The sequence below is a fragment of the Octodon degus genome, unplaced genomic scaffold, assembly GCF_000260255.1.
Source record: "Octodon degus isolate 3935 unplaced genomic scaffold, OctDeg1.0 scaffold00298, whole genome shotgun sequence".
Taxonomy (NCBI): Eukaryota; Metazoa; Chordata; class Mammalia; order Rodentia; family Octodontidae; genus Octodon; species Octodon degus.
The window spans coordinates 1,633,335-1,654,818 of NW_004524874.1; the positions used below are offsets into that span (position 1 = coordinate 1,633,335).

Below are 21,484 nucleotides of genomic sequence, written 5' to 3' on the forward strand. Positions count from 1 at the left end.
GTATATAGGACTTTCTTTTGAAATAACAATGATTCCTATCCTGACTCATAGGACCTTTTGAAATGTTAGTGAAAGTTGTGGATCCTCTCCCCAGAAAAATATAATGTATCCATATCATTTTAGGTCCGAAGACTCCAGGAATTGATTTCGGGACTTAGCCCTACTGTCTTTGCCCATTAAGAACCTATTAATATTTTTAAAAAGAATTTCTTAAGGTCAAATGCACCAATTTGTTTGCTTGTGGTGCCATCAGAGTAAGGCCTAGGCCAAATTATGAAACAGCTACTGTTGTGCTTCCTTCTCTGTGCTACGTATACTTCTCAGAGTCTTGTCAGGCATTGGGAGAACTGATTGTCCCAAAATAACTGAGAAGGCTTAGGGAAAAAGTAACTTCTTGGGCTCGGGAGGTAGCTCAGCAGCCTAAGCACCTGACTGGCAAGCACAAGGGCCCGAGTTCAGTCCCTGGTACCGCATGCTGTGCTGGCCCCAGAACCACGGGCATGCCATGCCAGCCACTGAGACTAGGCATGGTGGCCCATACCTATAATCCCAGCACTGGGGAGGTTGAGACAGGAGGGTCACTATGAGTCTGAACTGTGTAGGGAGACCCTGTATCAAATAAATAAATGTAAAACCCCCAAAATCTTAAAAAATAGTTTTTCTAGTTGCTTATTTACACTTGGTTTGAGCAGCTAAAATGTAAAGATTTGTTAACAGCACCTGAAAGATCAGCCAAATGAAGAATGCGTTGGGTAGAGAGCTTTCCTGTATTCCTGAAATTACACCATGTAGTAAGACTTACTTGCTAAGTTCTTTCAGTGGCTTGTAGCACTAGGACTGCTTACAGCCATGTTTAGGGCAGTAGCTATGCTACCTATAACTCTCCAACTCAACACGAAGGAGAGAAATTGCCAAAATGTGTCACCGAAAGGCATTTCCAGGTCCCGCGGTATAAATCTACGGTAGGGGGCTTGCCTATTAGGTGTAGGGCACTAGCTTTGACCTCCAGCACTGCAAATAAAATCTTCTAGCATTTTATTTTCTAGCAATTTATATTAGTACTAATTGATTTGAAATTAAGTAGGAAAACAAAATAATTAGGAAAGAGAAAATGCACTGCTTTCTATAAGGCAAATACCTTTTCTTTCTTGGCAGGCACAAGTTCAAGCAGTGGCCTATACCTTGGTACCTAAATAAAAGATACAACAGGAAACGATTCTTTGCAATGCCTTATGTGGACCATTTTGTCAGGTGAGCACAGCTCATAGTAGTGAAAGACTAGTGTCTTTACATCAAATATATACGTTAAGTTTTCTTTACATTTTAATTTGTGTTACATAAATAGTACATGTTCATTGCCATAAATTGAATAAGGTAAAAATAGGGGGAAAAGTCACACATACAGTCTAATCATTGAGAAATAGCCAGTGAACGCTACAGTGTGGGTCTTTTTGCAAGTTTTATTACCTGTTTTATCTACTTATGTACACAGATGGGGAAATCCTAAAATGCAGATCCAAATAGCTGAGATGCATAAAATGTGAGTTTGTGATTGGAAGGCTAATGGAAAGCGTGTAGGGGGCAAAGTCTGTGGCTTCATGATACCTGAATTATGCTGTCCTGCATAATGTACTCTCCACATATTTCCTATAGCAGATTTGTTTTAAACCATTTATGCCGAAGATCAAATTTTTTTGCATGTTTGCATGAAATTCATATATTACCTAGAAAAAAAAAATCAAGAAAAAAGAATTTGAAGTGAATATTTTTCATTGTTCCATTGTTTTGTTTTTGTCATCTTTCTTTTTTTTCTTCCATAATTTTATTGAGAAACAAATAGCAATGAGACAGTTTCAGATCAAATTGGTAGGACAGTTCCAATAATTAACACATTGCATACTCTCTTCCTAGTGGTTATTTACTGTACAAGATGCAGACATGATATCCTATTTACAAACTATTAGAACAAATCCCTCTATTCATTAAGAGAATGTAACTATATATCTATCCTAACTACTCTGAATACACAGATACAAAATGGACATTCATCTGTATCCCCCTTTTTTTGTTAAGTTCCGTCATTTGAATATTATAGGTGTGCTAACTCAGCAAAATATTCTAAAAGAGTCCAGTAGTCCATAATAGTATTATTGGGACTTCCGCTTGACTGGCAATGTCAGAAATTGTTGACCTGATCCCCTATGTTCCATTGTTTTGGACATTCCAAAAATGGATTACTAGACATCGATGGGTTAAGCTGGTCATGAGTAGGGAAATTATAGCCCTCCCTTTGTGGTAGAGGAGTGAAGTGGTCCCAAGAACCACCAGTTGGTAATTTAAAAGCTAAATAAGTTGTTTAAAAGTGCTATTTAGAATACTGAATCTACATCCAAAAACAAGACAGAGATTTTAATCTGAAAGCTGCAGCTGAAGGGGAAACATTTGTAAGTACGTGGTTTCTTATTCCCATTGCTATGGTTACAAAAACAGGTGGGGTTGGGAGCCTGCTGTTTCTCACTAACCATGCTAGAAACCAAAACTCAGTGCTAGAAAAGCAGCTGAAAGTTCATTTTGACAGGTGTCTTGGGCGGTACATTGTAGTGTCAGCAAGGGCTCTTCAAAGACTGACATTTTTCTCCCATCAGCTTGCTTCTATATTCTATACCAAAAAATTAAATACACAACTTTTGAAAATAATTTCAGCATGAATAGAGCATGCCTTTAAATTGAGCGTTAGAGGATTTAGTATCTGAACTGAACCAGGCACCCCATTTTATCTGTGGCGTGTCCGTCCTGTGGGCAGCAAGCATCAGTCATGTTTTCACCAGCAGCACCCTGCGTGCAGTGCAGTCAGTACTTCATCCTTCTGTGGAGCACACCCAGGTCTGTTTGCCCTCATTTAAGTGGTGGGAATGGGCATCTCTCACTCCAGCCGCTCAGGCTTTCTTCTTGGCTCATTTCCCTTGAGCCTTTTATCTCATCAGCACACTTCAGAAACACAGAGCACCTCCTTGCCAGGGAATACACACAAGGTCTTTCCCATCTGGTGCTCCCACAATTTAGATTTTGCTACTTGCTCTTGAAAGTTTGGGGCTGGCGAGATGGCTCAGTGGTCTAAAGCACCTACTTGGAACAAGCTTAGCAAAGCCCAGGGACCGCGGTTCGATCCCCCAGCACCACATGCCAGCCAGCCGCGCCCCCTGGTGGGCTGAGCTGGCCACACACACACACACACACACACAATAAATAAATAAATAAATAAATAAATAAATAAATAAATAAATGTTTAAAAAAAAAAGTTGTATCTTTCACCTTATTTCTTTAGGTCTTGTTCATTGTCTGCTCTTTTGTTCCTGCAGCTTTGAAATCTTTCATCTATTCACGTTTAGAAACTGGTTTGATGCTAAGCAGTTGAAGCAGTTGAAAAATACAACTGCACTGGCTGTTTTCTCAACATTCTAAGCGCAGTGTTGAGCTATTTGGTCCTATTGTCCCCTTAGACATTAAGGTGAAGCCCTACATGACTTTTAAATATATGAAAATTTGTCAATCTAGTGCTAAATTTATAGGTGTTATGCATATTGTGTAATTTCATTTTCATAACCTTTTAAGCTTTCCATTCAGAGAATGTAGCATGATCTTAAAACTTATTATTAGCAAACTATTGTTTAAATGTTTTTTTAAACAAATGTAAATATAATTGGAGCAAAGACTGATGAATAGGAAATTTCAGCCTTTCAGGCTTTATACTTGTTTCTAATTATGTGCATATTCTTGTCTTCACCCAGATGTAACTTAAATTTCTGTGGCTTGACAGTATATTGTACTGTCTCTTTAATTGTATAATTATAGCTTAAGTTGATCAATCAAATACTGTAAGAGACCCATTTAATTGCATCAGAGACATGAATTCATCATCTTCAATTTTGATTAATCTCAAATGGCCTTATAGGTGATGATAATTTAGCTCAGGTGCAAATGCCCCATGCTCTGTGTTGCTGGAGTGGGAATAGATTAATGCCTAAGCATCATCTTTTAACATGGCTTTATTCCCTGTGTACGGACAGTCAGGTCAGGTGAATGCTATTTGAAATCAAGTGATTACCACAAATTCCAGCACACATTCATGATGTGAAGAATCTAATGCACTCAATAAAGTTAGTGTTTTTAAAAATGAAGTAGAGGGCCAGCGAGATAGCAACAGACTAAAACAGCCACTCAGGCAAGCTCAGGCAAGCACAGGGACTGTGGTTTTATCCCTGGCACATGCCGCACCAGCCCCACGCTCAGGCCTGTGATTCCAGTGCTGGAGAAGCTGAAAAGCAGGAGGATCACCACAAGTCCAAGCTGCATAGTGAGATCCTATAACTAAATACATTAAAAAATAAAATGGAGAAGTGTCTTTAGTCATATTAGGACTGAATTTCAGGGCCCCATCTGTTACAGACTGTAAAGTCTGGACATTTTCCCACCACAAAACAGTTCATCCAGGTACCACTTGTGATTCTACCATTTGTCTCTGGTGTATGTTCATAGTGATCATTATTAAAGCTGAATAATATATATAGAGTACCAGATAGACTGGTATAACTCAAGCTTTTATGTAATTGATTTGGAAATACCATATTAAGTAACAGAGAAAAAGCTGTGTAAAAATTGCTGTTGTGCTGTTATTCTTCTAGACTGAAAAATGAGAAACGGGCCCGCATTAGAGCAAGAAAGAGGTGTCTGGAGAAAAAGAAACAGAAAATTCTGCAAGAAAAGTTTCCACACCTTGCTGACACCCAGAAGTCAAAGCTTGGATAAAAAAAAAATGCATAGCAGTCTCTGTACAAAAATATTAAGTGGTTTATAAAAAATTGTTATCAAATGACTTAATGTTTTAAAGGTTAATGTGATGTGAACTCTCAAAGTGGTCTTGCTTCTACCACATTCTTAAAAATCGAGTATAAAGTTCAGACCAAGTTCCCATCTTAAAAATTCTGAGGTCAAACCAGTGAGACAGTTCAGCCAACTAGGCGCCTGCTTAGCTTAGGCAAGCACAGGGACTCGGGTTTGATCCCTGGGACCACATGCCACACCAGCCCCGCCCCTGGGCACACTGAGCCAGCCACTGAGGTCAGACGTGGTGGTGCTGTAATCCCAGCCCTGGGGAGGCTCAAAACAGGAGGATTACTGTGAGTCTGAGCCGCATAACGAGAGCCAGTACCAAATACATTGGAAAAAAAAAATTTCTGAGATCTCATGCTTTAACATCACTTACTATCTTACAGTATTAAAGTGGTAGTAAGAGTCAAAGCAAAGGCAATAAAGAAGTTCTAGAGTTCAGACATTTTGACTGTTCTAGTAATAGGATATGAAGGGGATGGGAACTACTATTAATAAATGTGAATATTTTCACTGAAAATAATGATATCACAAATACCTGTAGTGCTCAAAAATAGCAAGTCAGTGGGGCTGGGGAGATGGCTTAGTAGAATGTCTGAGTTCAAGCCCCGGTTCCACAAAAAAAAAAAAAAAAAAAAAAAAAAAAAAAAAAAAAATAGCAAGTCAAAATACACGACAATCAAAATATTTCTGGAATGGCTGGTAATTTTTATTAAATTTTATAATCCTAAGGTAAAAAGCATAGGCAATAACTTTTACTAGTCAATAAAAAGCAATTCTACCATTCACTGGTAATTAACATACTAAGCAAAGTTGGAAAGCATTTTACTGAAAGCAAAATATTTAGAGAAAATAGATATTTATACAAAATTATAAAATGCTCATAATCAGAATAAGTACATTTCAAGGAAAGCACAAACTCATTTTAATTTATAGAGCCAGTTAAAGCTTTAAAAATTTAAGTGGAAATTGAAATATGCAAAAAGTATAAACATTCTACAAAAGATGGTAATTCTTTCCTGAGTGTACTAAAGCTATGAAACATAAGGTGACACAGGAAGGCTGAGGTCTGGGAACTCTTTCAAGGGCATTTCCTTTCTACACACTGCTTCCCTCCTTCTTCATATTCTTGTTTGGAAATCCACATCTGTTGAAAGGTACCCTGGAAAATGGAAATGTTATATAATTATGAGAAAATACTGTTATGTTGGCAATGCTTAAACTTTGAACTTGAACTCCCTCCTCCTTTAAAACAGTACTCTTTATTACTCTTACTTTTGCCGTCCCCAAAACCATCCAGAGATACCATAGGCTTGCCTTTTAGGTTTGAGAAAGTATGAAATCATTCTATACCTGTTACAAAATGGCTAGGAAGGCAGACCGTCTTAACTGTGATGGCTCTATGCCAACTTAAGGCAGTAATAGTAGTTCTCAGGTCTCAATACTTAGTGACATTTACTTAAGTTGTGCCAAAGAAAAAGGGGAAGTGCTGTAAGTCTAGGGTCCAGAAAAATGAGGCTCTTTCTCCTAATTCAAGGTAGATACCAGTCCAAGGCCTGATTCAGCAACCTTTTGTCCAAGGGCCAAATCCTGATTTCTGACATACCAACAGGCCAGGGAACAGCCCAGAACTAAATTAAATCCTGACCAGTGCCAAAAGGGAATATTAAGAGGCACGAATACATTCACATTTCTGCCTGTGCTTGAGAGAGGAAACTGAAATCAGGCAAACAAATGTCCACTAATGAGGCAGAGTTATTTTGTTATACCAGGACATATAAAATTAGAATTATTAAGTCTTCTACTTATTTGAAAATTAAGAAATGCAAGGATAAATGAAACACTGGAGTTCTTTATTGAAGAATCTTTTAACACTTTCTGTCATTTACTAACCAAAGAAGCTAGAATGGAACCACCGATCCATGAACTAAACCTTCTTTCCACTGTTGTGTTATTTGCAATTAGTTTCAACCGCATGCTCTAAAACAGAGGGAAAAAGTATTAGTACAATCAAAACCATGGATTCTACTTAGGCATTTCATGTCTGACAGTGTCTTAGCTAGCATTCATGTCCCATAGAAGAAAACATACTGCCATAGGTAAGGTATGGGCCAAGTAGGGTGTACATTATTTCACTTCTGTACGAGTAGTTACCCTAACCTGCCTCCCCCTCCCGCAGGCCACCCTAATCCTTCCTTAGTTCACGCCTGCCTTTCAAACCAAGTAATCATGTCTCAAAGAAGACTTGGCTGCCTTCCTCCCAAATCAGTGCTTCTATTTTGAATTCACACCTTATTGATAATTTTATGGCTCATACTATCCCTTATTTGTCACTTAGGAAATTCTGATAAGAGGCATTAAATGGCACATATACAAAATATCTATTGAAAAATGAACCCTTATAAAAGTACATCACTGGTAAGATACCAATAATTAAAAGAATACTACTAAAAACAAACAGAACTTACTGGAGGTGTTTTCTGAGAAAGCTCTCTATTCAACCTGTCAGTAAAACTCTGTATTAGCGTGTTTCCTCCTGCCACTATCACACTGCCATAGAGACCCTAGGATAAAAGAAACAAATTCAATCCAGCGTTTCCAACAGTAGTAGTATTACTATTACTGTTACTATTTTGGAGCTAGAAATTCAACCCAAGTTTCCAACAGCTTTAAATAAAACCATAACCTCCATTATAATTTGTCCTTCCTTTGCCTGAAAAATTTTAACTTCTATACAGAACTAATAGCTTAGGCCAGCAGTTTTCAATCCTAGCTGCACATGCAATCATCCAGGGAGCTTTTAAACCACCAATACTTAGGAACAATTAAATTAAAACCCCTGGAGATGGGATCCAGGCAAGGGCTTGTTTATTAAGAACTCCCCAGATGATTTTTATGTGTACCTAGATTAAGAACTGCTATCTTAACAATCATTCTAAAAATCATAACTTTTTGTTAAGAGAGCTGGTACTTAGAGATGTGTACATTTTATGACAACTTCATAGCATGCTTATGGAAGTTACAGCATTTAAAATTAGGCAATGAATTCACTTTATGATAAACAATAAACTCCAAAACTATTACTGGCCAAAATGACTGCTGTTTCTTCTTTTGTAGGGTGTACGTCAGAACCACATAGGAGCTTTTTGAAAATATACATGCCAGGCCTCCCAAATAAAAATTTTTTTTTTCTAAATTCTTTTTTTTTTTTTTTTTTTTTTTTTTTTTTTTTTTTTTTTTTTTTTTCTTTAGGGAAGAGTTTATAGTGTTCAAGGTGTCAGTACTAGATGGGACTCGTAGTGAGTCTCCTGTTCATAGCCTCCCAAGTGCTGGCATTACAGGTGGGCACCACCATGCCCAGTCTCAATCGCAGTCTCAGCACGCCTCAGGGGCAGGGCCAGCAGGGCAGGCCTGGGGATTGTACCCCTGCCCCCGGCACCTGCTTGCAGGTGCTTTAGTCTGCTATTGGGCCAGCCCACTTAATTTTATTTTCAAGAGTAAAAACGAATAAAATCAGAAACACAGAAACAGGGTGACATACAACAATACATACGTTACAGATTTTTGAAACAAGAACAGCTGATTAACAATGGTTGATATATTATGTATTTTAAAAATTATTATAAGGAATGTTTCCAAAATGTCAACCTACTTTTTTAATGGCTAATTTTCTCTTAAAAACTTATTCCAAATGTTAGAACCATGTAAACTTTGAAACAAAAAAAATATATAGAAGTATCTCCTTTGCAGTTAACACTGGTTAAAAGAACTCTACAGTTAGATATATTTTATTTCATACATTATACATATTTGTTGGGGAGGGAGACAGGGTCTTACTTTGCAGCTCAGGCTGGCCTAATACAGCATGCCTCCTGCCTCAGCCTCTGAAGTGCTGGCACAGAGGCATGCGCCAGCACACTGACCACCTTGAAGTAAAATTCATTGTCTTGTGGCTTTGGATTTATACTAAAACTTCCAAACTTATATTCCTATTGTCCTAGAAGGAGCACGTGTCTGCCATGTCACTAGTTGAAAAAAAGAATGATTTTCAGAGTCATCCGAAAGCTTTTTGGAACACTACATTTTTTTATACACCTTTAGTAAAAATATTCTCTAAATCAAAAGAAAAGGCAAGCACAAGGTCCTGAGTTCAATCCCTGGTACCACTAAAAAAACCTAAAACAATAACAATAACAAAAAAATTAATATCTAAAGCAAAAAAATAAAATTAAAAATTAAAAAAAAAAAAGAAAAGGCAATATATGGGCTTATAAAACCCTGGACCTCAGGTTTAATAAATCAGAATCTAACAAGTATAGTATACACTCAATCTAATAAATCAGTATGTAATATGGAGCTAATACTTGGTAAGGCACAAAAACAATGATTTAGGGGCATTTCGCTGCCCTAGAAGACATTTTATACTGTACTAGGAGACTAGTACTTACAGGTCTAATATCAATATCACACATTCCAACGCTTGTAGTGACAACATGACTGACTCCCAACATTGTATTTCCTGATAACCCCTAAGGCAAAAAAAAAAAAAAGCGTATTCACAAGGAAGAACTTAAGAGCTCACACAACTTCACATAGCATACCCCCCCCAAATTTAGTCTTATGTACGTTTTGTGATAGGTAAGCTTAACTGTCAACTTCATTAGCTGGGAAGCTACCCAGAGGATCTTTGGCAAAGGCACCCTTCTGGGGATGTGTAGCTGGTGGAAGCACAACTCCAGTGCTGGTGAGCAACTGGGCTCCACTGCCGTTGCAACATGTTGTCGCTGCTTGGCACCAGCCAATAATGGATTAAAACCTGAACCCATGAGCCAAAGTAAATTCCTTTAAGGTGTGGGTGTCAGATAATTTTCTCCCAGCAATGAGAAAACTGACTTAATAAAGGCTTTATAATTAAACTCCATGCACAAGTAAAGCCAGGCTAAGAAACAAGTTTTCAATAAAATAAAATTAAAACACAAACAAGCTTTCATACCTTTACATTGGAAGGGTCAAATAATCCTTCAGGAATTTTTAGCCGCTCTGCACCAAAATCACAGTTGTAGCCATTAGGAAATTCATAATGAACAGTTGGCATCTGTGCAGCTACTCTGCAAACATATTAAACAATGTTACACAAAACACACAATCCTCTTCAAAATTATACACTACTAGTAAGTACCAATTTGTAAAAAACTAAGACGGAATATTTAAAAATATTATTCAGTATAACCTTGTATAACTTTACGGAGTTAGGCTAACCACATTGTGGCTTTTTTTTTTTTTTTTAAATGGTATTAGGCATTATACGTAGCGTTTTCAAATGCTAGACAAGTGCTATACCACTGAGCTGCATCCCAGCCCTTTTCATTTTGAGATAAATTCTCACGAGTGGTCCAGGCTGTCCTCAAATTTACAATCCTCTTGTCCCGGTTTCCCAGTTCACTGGGGCTACAGACACTCACCAGCACACCAAGCCCAATACTTTTCAAGTAAAAAAATATTTTCCTCATTTATGAAGTACATAGTTTAAATAAGAAAACATAACTGTTAAAAAGAAAAAACAAGAAAACATACTGTTCATCGTAAGTTGAATCTGACACTTGAAGTACTGAAGCTTGAAAATCTTGGATAACACACTGAGTAAAAAAAATTTTAAGAAACAAGATTAAAATTTGCTCTGCAATTTATAGTTTTATGACATGGTATTTAAAATATTCTTCTAAATGAAACATTATTTCTTGGTGAGTAAATCATTTCAAGAGTATAAATCTAAGCAAGAAGGATTTTAAAGTTCTAAAGAACTCTAAGAGTTCTAAAGGTGGAATTATAAATTTTATTTAAGAAACAATAAAGATATAAAAACTACTAGAAACCTTTGTATCACAGTGCTGCGTCACTAATCCAGTTTCAGAACATCTATTTTCCTTAAAAATATGCATAAATTGATAAAAAATAAATTCATCAAATTTTATTGAAGTATAAAATAGAATTTTGCTCTCTAATACATAAGACCTCTGGGTTACTAAGGAAAATTCTTATGTAATACCTTGGCCAAATTACTAATCATTCTCACAATTTTTTCTGTAACACAAACACATATAGTATTTATCTTTAGACACAAGAAACTGTCAGGGTCTAAGTAAAGCCCTCTCATAGAAAATTAGGACTCATACAGTATTGATATTCTTTTCAGAGAGGGATTTTTGGCAAAGGAATCCCTTGCTGGCTCCTTGCTATGAACAATCACATTTTTGACATGGTGAATTGATACTGGGGGAAAAAGGCAACTGAGCCATACCAGCAGATCTCTAAAACCACTGTCTCAGAAGAACAACATAATGCTTGTTTATACCCTAAAGACAAAATCCTTTCCAGGTTACACTACTGTAATTCACATGAGTACATGTAGCAGTATGTTAATATCGGAAAAATATGAAAAGAAACCCCCTACAACCAAAGCTAATTATTGTCTTCGTAAAATATTAAAAACATAGAGCCTGAAAACAAAATCTCCCCACACTCTATTCCAGGACTTACAGCATGTGGCACTTGTATAAAAAGAATAAGGGCCTCTTACATTACACATGTAGTTGTGCCAGGATCTTGTAACCTGTGGCAACTTCTCTTTCCTTTTCCAGTTTGCTGGAGAGCCTTCCCGAACAGCTTCCTGACAGTGAGAATATATGTTTGGTTAACAGAGAAATAGTAGAGCAGAGAGTTGAACATAAATTTCACAAAATTCAATCATTACTTACTTTTGATGCAATCATATATGGAGGAATTAATTCTATATTCATTTCTTGGAAGAGTTCTCTGCATTGCATAGTTATAAAATCTCCAGCAAGGGGGGATTTCACAATGCCTGTGACAGATTAAATAAGGCTAAAGACCAGTAAGTGCAAACTACCTGGGACTAACTTGAGTGTATTTATATCCGGATAATTTTTTCAAGTAGAACTCAACGACTATTCCTACAGCATAAATGAAGTATGTATTACACACTAAAGATTAAAAATATACTTAGGGCTGGAATATAGTGCAGTGATAGAATATCTGCCTGGGCATAATCTCTAGCACTGCAAAAAGGATTTATTTCCCATTTTGTCTTCATGACATCTAAAAGCATCTCATATGCCCTGGGTAAGTACAGTTACCTTGTTGAAGGACGTAACCATCATGGACCGGAATTGCAGTGGTATGAGTCGCTCCACTGTCCAGTATTAGCCCAGTAGAACGGCCATTAGCAAACCTAGGTTAAAGCATTAAGGAAAATAGAGTCCTACAATAAAAATACAATGTGCCCTTACAAAGGTAGGCTCTTACATTTCAGAAGCCATTTATAAAATACATACATTATGGCTTAAGATGCATTAAACTAACTGTAAGGCCAAAAATTGGTGTCAAATCATTTGATTTTAAAAACAAATTAGATAGGCAGGGTTTCCAGAATGACAGGAATATCAAACTAGTCAAAGTGAACATTATCACTGAAAATTTCTGGAGACGGGCCAATGAGCTTACAACAAATTACCTAAGAGACACACTAAATACAACATATAATCTTTGTTTAGGTCCTAACTGAAATATACTAAAATGTTCAACACACACAAGACCCATGGTGAAATCTTTTAGAGACCCATATACCAAGGTTGCTACAAATAAAATTATGCAGGGTCTCAGGGTTGAAGGAACATGCAGGGGCTCCTTGTAACATCGTTTTAATTTTTTTTAAGAGTAAAAACTTAGAAATGCAGTAACATCTAGCTCTGCTCACTTGCTCTCTAAGCAGCCAGACCACATTCACACTCAGCACTGCCATGACTGAACGGTGGACTTCCTCACTTTATCACTCTATTTCTTGGCAGTTCATGAAAATAAAATGTCTACTAATTCTCTTTCCTTCTCCTAAAATCCCAAAATGTTCTTTAGAATCTAAAGGTCAAAATCTTGAAATCTAACATGCAAACCCTCTCTCATTTAGCCAAAAACTATTTTTACAACACCTACCTAAAACTTAGGTTTATGTATTTATCTTCAATTATTAAACTGAGTCACAATAATGAACACTTACACTTTCACACTTTCCCTAAAGTCATCTCCAAGACACAGCACTATAGACAAGTGTTAGACAACAGTGAACAGAAATATTCTCAAGTATATAAACACTTATTGGAAGCCAACATAAATGAACTGAAAGTGAAGCTCAGGTTTAAAGACTATGTATTTCAAGATCAGACATTTTCAAACAACACAACCTGAATTCTAAATACAAGGTTCTTTCTTCCACATGCAACTAAATTCTATTTTCTTTATGAACACTGGCAGGCTACTATTCTACACTAGCACAATTATACAAAACAATCCAAATTAACCACCGTGACAGTTAATCTCACTTGTCAACTTGACTGGCTTAAGCAATACCTAGGGGATCAGGCAGGCTCACTTCTGGTGGGCTGTGGAGTTGCAGCCCCAGGGACTGTACCGGTCCCTGGTCCCCTGCACTCTGGTTCTTCCTCTGCTGTCTGCTCCACAGACACCACACCTGAGCAGCTTTTCTAGGCCACTGCCTTCCGCCACGGCACTTCTGCCTTGGGCTCTGCTGAGCAAGGTCTGACACCATGAGCCAATACGCATCTCTCCTTCAGGTTGTAGATCTCAGATATTTCATCCCAACAACGGAACACTGATGAACACAATCATGTTTCCTTCTCATTCTGCCAATGTTGTTTTGAAGTACTATTTCAATCTGTTACTAAGCTTTTAACAAGAGAACAGCACTTGAATTACAAAAATTTGAGTTTGGGACATAGTATTTTAGTCTGTCCCTTAATTTCTTACAATAAATATCTGATAATGGACTAAATCTGAAATGAATTTATAAAATAATCATCTTGGGCCAGTGAGATAGCTAGCGGACTAAGCACCTATTTAGGCAAGCACAGAGACCAGGGTTTAATCCATGGCCCCACATGCCACACCTGCCTGCACCCAGGCTTGCTGAGAAGGCCACTAAGACTGGTCATGGTGGCACATGTCTATAATCTCAGTGATGGAGAGGCTGAAAACAGGAGGATCACTACAAGTCCAAGCTGTGTAGTGAGACCCTGTAGCAAATACCCAAAAAAAAATAATAATAATAATCTTGAACTTCATTTAAGTTAGATGGTTAAAACAGGTGCCTCTATCCACACTCTCCTTACACACACACACACACACACACACACACACACACACACCCTGCTGACCATGAGGATTTGAGTGTTACTTTACTATTTTCCTCTCACATCTTCTGGTGGAACATCAATTCCCAACAAACAATACTAAAAAACAGACAGCTAAAACAAAGGATAAGGAAATATAAAACAACTTCTCAACAAGCAAGAACTGGTACAGGTCTTCAACAGGTATATTTAACAATGCCATACATGTTAGAAAAAGACTAAGTATTATTCTTAAGGATACGCTGTCAAAACTGCAGTTTTGCACAGGAAGAATGCAGGGATGTTGTAGTGTTCAAACATTAACTCTGTCAGTTTTTCTCTCTTTGCTCTAGTATTCCACTTGAGAGAAAAAGAAATGCAAGTTATTTATTGCTTAAGAATTAAAATTAACTTACCTCAAACTATATTACAGCACAATATTAACAAGATGTACAACATTAAAAAACAATGAAATGCTATGGTAAATCATCTTTTATAATACCTATTTTACTTCTTGTATAGGTGAAGTTTTCAGCTGCAATGAATTCCACAAATTACACTTTGAAGTACAAGGAAATCAAGTCTCATGAAGTTTTATGAAATCTTTTAGAATTATCTTAAAATTATAAATATGAATATTAAACCACAAAATTTTCATGTATGGTTGGTACTCATAAAACTAGAAGTCAGAAATAACAGCAGGATACTGACAACTTACTATCATTATGCATGCCTTGTGGGCCACTTCATCTATGTACCAAATATATTTTGTAAGAGACTTCAGTCTAGAAAACATGCAGCCTAGTTACCCATCTGACTTCTCTTAAAATTCAAACATTATAGTAGAAAGGCTCTGCCCTGGGCACACAAAGGATGACCCACACACCAAATGGAAGGCAGGGCAAGGAAAGCAAAATAGAACAAATCCCTGGGAAAAAGAAAGAAAAGCACCAGAACTCATGAAGTGCATTTTGTTGCTCTTTGAACTTTTTATTGCAATAGTAAACATTATAATAGTACTTAAGAATTAAATCTCTTTCCTTCATTCCAAATTCAAAATATGAATTGCTGTGCCTCTTTAAAAAAAAGAAAAAGAAAATATTTTTCAAATGAATACAAAACTAAGGGGGAAAAATAAAAGCAGCTAGAGAAACTTTACAAAGAAAGTCTGTCTCACCGGTGCTTCTGACATGAGAACAGGATGCAGGCTGGCTTCGGATTTGACGTGCATTTTATAGGTATGATCCAAAATAGCCTGGAAACTATCCCATTCTTCAACTAGAATGTAAGATTAGTAACTTGAAAACAGTATTTAAAAATGTACGGCATCTGTTGAAAGACTGTTTCTATAACTTAGTAAGGAACACTTTAATACACAGAACCTGCTTACTTTACAGACCTACATTATACATACCACTTTATATAGGGGTCTTTGTCTTCTAGGATATAAAACCTCTTTTTGGATCTAGAACCCCCACACCTGTCCTAAATGTAACTAACGTTTTTATAAACCTAAAATACAAAACAAATATTATTCCAAAAATACTTACTAGAGGTCGGTATCTGGTCAAAATAGTAAGAGGAAAAGTATTAAAAAATTTTATGATCTAGACTTGACAAAACTGGAAATCTATTTGGAAAAACATTAAAACTTTAAAAATCTGGAGAAGAACGTCAATTTAGCTTCCACTTAAACAGTCCTAAAACTACTCATACACAGCCAGTTCTGCCACAACCCCAAGAAGAAATGTCATTCACCACATCGGATGTTATGCCCTGCTTCCGCAGACACAGCTCAATTTTCCTGGTTGTAGGAGTTTTACATTACTGAACTTCACTAGTAGCTTTAACTTCTCTCTCTCCTTCTGAGTGCAAATCTCAATACAACAAGTAAGGGCACTATAAATCACTAATTATGTTTCCAGAAGTTCTTCTTTATCTTCTCCTGTATTTTCTCCTATATCCCTAGAAGGATGATTCTCTTTCTTTTATTTTGGTACTGGGATTTGAACTCAGGACCTTGCACTTACCAGGCAAGCACTTGTGCTATTGAGCTATATCCCTGGCTTAATTCTCTTTCACTGTCTCTTTTTCCCTATCAGCATAAGTTTTGACTATGGTTATGTACCCATCCTCAACCTTCATATCTGAACTCCTTCTGGGAAATAAAATGAAATTTCATATCTTGAAATCTTTATGATGACTTTTTAATCACCTTCTTAGATTACCACTAGGTGACTGAAACATTTTGAACTCACTGAGCTCATTTACTTGTTATTCCGAAAGAGTTAACAAACAGCATATTCAATTCTTAGTACGCTGGAAACTTCACTGACAAGCAACTGGCTGCACTAATATAAATCTTGCTGCATAAGCTAAGAGTGGCTCTAACCATATAAGCCATGTGGTGGTGCTGAACACCTACTTTCCTTCTGAGAGTCTAGAATTTCCACACGTGCTGGGGAGAGGGTACCTCATAGACGACCAGCTCCCAGTAAAAGCCCTCAGTACATGAGTATCTAATGAGTCCCCATCAGACAACAAATGTTACAACTTGTTGCTGAGAATTACGCACACACTGCATGGCTGCAGCATGAGAGGACTCTGAGAAGCTTGCGCCTGGTTTCTTCTGGAGTTCTCCTACCCTTTTCCTTTTGTCCATTTTGGTTATCTTTTTTGGTATAATAAACTGTAACTTTGAGTACAGCTACACACTGTGCCCCAGGAATCTTTCTAGTAAATAACTGAATCTGAGAGTTTGCCCTTTAAGACCATAAAACTTTCTACTTCTCTTTATCTACCTCAGCACATGCTACCTCTACTTGGGTCACCTCAACCAAACTCTGGGAAGATCTGTTAAGTCCTCTTTCCTTTGCACTCCTTCAGGCCCTCTGAACTGCTGACCCATGGCTACCCTGAAAGCTACTTCAGGAACTCCACCATCAGTGCTACAGTCTAAATCCTCTTCACTTCTCTTCTGAACTCTGACTTCTCTTACTCATCTTCCTCTCCTACTATCTCCCTCCAATCTAACTAGTCTATGAACTTCTGGGAGAGCAATCTTTCTGGCTACAAATATAAGCATGTCACATCTCTACCCCAATTGCTTTAGGGTTGCTCTCCAAGTTTTAGCTCAGTATGTTCTCTGGTGTTATGGCTTATATCTAGATGCCACCCCAGGCCATCATGGTCATGGGTGGGTTGTTGCAGGGATGGGGGATTTAGGGTGTGTGAATGTAAATTAAAGGTGTGATGCTGGGTTAAGGGCGTGTGGTGCTGGATTAGTCTAATAACTGGATTCTTACAGTGGTAGGTGTGAATAGGAAGCCCCATGCTTGATGTGGGTGGCAACACCCAAAAGGCTTGTAGACCGGATAGGATAAAATGGAAAGGGAAGGTTGCTGCTCACTGCCTTCTGCCTGCTACACTATAAACTGTTTCTCCTCTGTGATGCCCCTCTGCCACAACACCTCGTCCTGGAGCGACCTAACTATGGAATGAAACCTCCACAACTGTGAGCTGAAATAAACCTTTCCTCCTTTAACTTGTGAGTTTCAGGTTACTTTTTCCCAGTGATGAGAAAGTAACTAAGACAGCCAGGGTGGTTTCCAAGCCTTTGTATGACTGCTCCCCATCTACCTTTCCTGCTACTGACCCTAAAGCCCTCAGTGCTGCAGCCATGCTTTAATCTCATGACATCTTAAAACATCAGTTTGATAACTCCATTCCTTCTTTTTCTCTCTCCCCCTCAACACACCCTCACTCACTAATGCCACGCTAGTTCTTACTCACTGACCAAAACTCAAAATGAAATATACCAGACTGTGAAAGCCATTACTGAGCCCCAACCATAACAGTTAAAGACCTCTCCTCCCTGATCTCACTGGTTATGAACATACCTAGACAGCATTTCCTTCAGACTGCACATGTTATGAGTGTACCTATTTCCCCTGTGAATTTTTTTTCTTTTCTTTTCTTTTTTTTTTTTTTTTTTTTTTTTTTTTGTGGAATCAGGGATTGAACCCTTGCGCTTGCCAGGGAAGCGCTTATTCTACTGAGCCATCTCCCTGGCCGTGAATTTAATGGGAAGGAGTGTGTGTGTGTGGTACCAGGGATCAAACTCAGAACCCTGCGCTTGCCAGGCAAGCACTTATTCCACTGAGCTATCTCCCCAGCTCTGAAAGGAATATTTCTTATGCATCTTTATATTCTCTGTTCCTGGAATGTCAGTTTATGGCATAAACACTAACATATATATCTGTATCAATGTCCCCCTTGTAAGAAGCCACTACTTTACACCTAAAATGTGCTGTGCACCCTTGCTATCTCTGCCTTTCTACCAAATGCCCAGGGAAAATATCATACCCATGCCATTTTTTAGCGGTGAGATGGCCTCCATATTCTCCCTCGGGACGCGCAGGGCATTGGTGTCTATGTAGTAGGTGGGGCCGCCCTGCTTGCCTTTGTCGCCATCTATTTCCATCAGAGTGCTTCCATCGTCTCTTTCTAGCACCACACCAATGGCGGTGGGGAAGTCCACCTGTGGAGTCAAAAACACCCTAGAAAGTTTCACAGCTTTTATTAAGGAGGCTTTTTTCTTTCTTTTTACTCCAACTAATATGTACTGTCATATTTGTTTTGAATCGTTTTTGCATGAAATTAATTTTATATCAATAGCCCTTAATATCTAATCCATTCTAACGTGACACTTACCTTGGGGCAGTCCTCACCAGCATAACCAGCTCTCACAGTATAGGATCCAATGTCAAAAACCAGGGCTCCAACTTCATCTGAAAGATTTAAGATAATAACCTGAGTTTTTCTGTTTTGTTTTGTTTTGTTTTTTGCATTGTTGGAGAATGAACCGAAGGCCTCTTGTCAGGCAAGTACTCTATTATTGAACTCCTCCAATCCCTAACATAATTAAGAATACCTAAGTATCACATGGAAATTAAAGGCTATTTGAAGTGCTTAAAATGAGAGTGATTTTTGGGTTTTGTTTTGTTTTTCATTTTATGTATTTGGTACAGGGTCTCACTATGCAGCTCGGATTGTAGTGATCCTCCTGTTGTCAGCCTCCCCAGTGCTGGGATTACAGGTGTGTAGTACAACTGTTCTCAGGGGCTGGTGTAGCGCACCCAGGGGTGGGGCCAGCACGCATGTGGTGCTGGGATCAAACCCCGATCCTTATGCTTGTCTAAGCAGGTGCTTAGTCCATTTAGCTATCTCACTGGCCCTAAAACAAGAAAATCTGTGAAAACTAAATATTAGTTTACATTATCACTAGCTTGAATCTACTTTTAAATCTACCTTTGATTTAATTAAGATATAATAGTTGTACTCCAATAGTGGTTCAATAAAGAATTCACTAAAACTGGGTAAAGTAAGGAATTTACTCATTAAAGGGACTTACATGTATATATCAGCAGGATATAAGCCAATCAGAAGGGACAGTGCAGTACTCTAGAACTAACAGTAATGAGGATTCATTGCTATTCTTGGTACTAAAGAATCCAGAAGAAACGCTACCTGAACCTGGAGGCTACCTGAACCTGGAGAAGCAGGCTGGGCAGCAACACCTGACAGCAGCTGTGACTTTCAGCTGAGAGAGGCAGCCAGCAATGGCTGGCACAAAGCAGAATGAACCTGTATAAGGTGCCAATCTACCCGACCCCACCTCCTACAGCCATTCTATGCTTTAGAATCCACACTGGGATACTTGTGAAAGTGAGAGGGAGCCTGTTCATAATCATGACAGGACAAGAGGTATAAAGCAAGAAGTGACTGTTACCTATCATTGGCCAAACAAAGCCAGAGGCTGAAAGAACTCACTAATCCAGTTGTAAAGGGCACAGAAAGGATGGAAACAGGAGCACAGGGATCTGGTAGAGCAAAAAAAGATATCCAGTACATCTGAGTATCGTTCTATCATACACTAACACAATTTATATTTCATTATAGTTAGGGAAGAAATTAGCAAAACCTTCAGAAAAATAAGGACCCTGGAGAATGAGTTTAAAGTATAATTATATAAGGCAAGTAATTGATTTTGGGGGGGAGCTGGCTCAGGCTGCCTTAAGAGGGGGTGTGGTGTGGCACGTGGAGCTGGGGATTGAACTGAGGTCCCGCAAGGCTGACTGGGTTTGCCCAGGCAGGTGCTTAAACAACTGAGCTAACCGGCAAGCCCCCAAGTAACACTTTTTTAAATGAAACGACCCTTCATGTTTACACATATCAAACATTATCAGGAAATAAGACTTTAATTCCTGAGGAAGAAAACTGGTAATTTTTATTCACAGTCAAATTCAGAGAAAATCCTCTAATTATATTGAAAATGCTTCCCCAACACAGGAGGTCTCCTAAAACAAAGCACAGGTTTTTTGGGTATAGATTTTTCAAGGGACTTTTTTCAATCATGCAAAATAACAATATCTTATTTATCTTCATTAAATTGGCAAAAAATAATAAGCCTGACAGCATCAAATGCTATCAATAATGAAGGAAAGAGGGGCTCATATATTTGCTAGTAAAAGCTGTAAAACAGGTATAGTCACTATGGGTAATTTAGTTACATCTATAAAAATTAAAGATGTGCACACATAGTAATTACACGTGCCTATTCTAGAGAAACTTTCTCACATGGCACAAAGAAGACATGTACCAGAATACTAGCTGGTGAACATGTGCAATTTACCAACCCCTCTACTTCAATTCCCTTATTTTTATTTTTTTTAATTTTATTTTATTGAGAAACAAATATGAGACAGTTTCAAAGCTGATTAATAGGGCAGTTTCAATAATCAATACACTGTACACTGTTATCTTCTTAGTGATTATCCATAGTACAAGAGGCAGACAGGATATCCTGTCCAAACACTTATTAGTACACATCTTTCTTATTTAATTAAGCGAAAGTAGCTGTGTATCTATCCTATTTTGTATATACAAATACAAAATGTTCTTTCCTTTATATCCCCCCCTTCTTTTGTTTAGTCCTGTCAGAGGTGGGTATTCTATTGGCATCTAAATACTATAGGTGCGTGAATTCAGCAAAACAATCCAACACTGTCCAGCAGTCTATAATAGCAGTAGGTTATCCTCAGAAGTTATTGACTTGAGCCTTTTAGAGCTCATCGTATTAATATGATTTTACTTTATATACCTAGTTTTTATATTTTTCTGCTAAATGGTTAAGACCAAGATACAGCAAGACCTATATAACAAGAAATGTAACTTTTGTATCTGATAAGGTCAGTCAAGTACCCTCAGGATTTATCCTGTAGCCATGTACCGCACTTTGTAGATCCTTTGTCAGTGTCAGTCAGGAGGATGAGTCATGGCCATTGCTTGACCAATTTGCTCTCTGTGAAAGCCTGAGAGAATGTTTGCTCTCCATG

At 37.9% G+C, this 21,484-nt stretch overlaps 2 protein-coding genes across 2 annotated transcripts in view; one reads left to right on the forward strand and one right to left on the reverse strand.

Annotated features, from left to right (window-relative positions):
• The window catches only part of Mrpl47 (mitochondrial ribosomal protein L47), a 15,738-nt gene extending 10,930 nt beyond the window's left edge, over window positions 1-4,808 (forward strand). Inside the window, exons 6-7 of the mRNA XM_023707551.1 lie at window positions 1,143-1,251; window positions 4,683-4,808. Coding sequence (XP_023563319.1) covers window positions 1,143-1,251; window positions 4,683-4,806 — 233 coding nt within the window. The 3' untranslated portion in view covers window positions 4,807-4,808. The remainder of the gene's footprint in view (window positions 1-1,142; window positions 1,252-4,682) is intronic.
• Window positions 4,809-5,571: 763 nt separating this feature from the next.
• The window catches only part of Actl6a (actin like 6A), a 23,332-nt gene continuing 7,419 nt past the window's right edge, over window positions 5,572-21,484 (reverse strand). The window contains exons 2-14 of the mRNA XM_004647290.2: window positions 18,801-18,877; window positions 18,453-18,627; window positions 15,265-15,365; window positions 14,350-14,447; window positions 12,042-12,136; window positions 11,643-11,749; window positions 11,465-11,554; window positions 10,462-10,523; window positions 9,881-9,995; window positions 9,336-9,416; window positions 7,356-7,451; window positions 6,781-6,867; window positions 5,572-6,049 (exon numbers count right to left, since the gene is read on the reverse strand). Of these exons, the coding sequence (XP_004647347.1) occupies window positions 5,969-6,049; window positions 6,781-6,867; window positions 7,356-7,451; window positions 9,336-9,416; window positions 9,881-9,995; window positions 10,462-10,523; window positions 11,465-11,554; window positions 11,643-11,749; window positions 12,042-12,136; window positions 14,350-14,447; window positions 15,265-15,365; window positions 18,453-18,627; window positions 18,801-18,877 (1,265 nt within the window). The 3' untranslated portion in view covers window positions 5,572-5,968. The remainder of the gene's footprint in view (window positions 6,050-6,780; window positions 6,868-7,355; window positions 7,452-9,335; window positions 9,417-9,880; window positions 9,996-10,461; window positions 10,524-11,464; window positions 11,555-11,642; window positions 11,750-12,041; window positions 12,137-14,349; window positions 14,448-15,264; window positions 15,366-18,452; window positions 18,628-18,800; window positions 18,878-21,484) is intronic.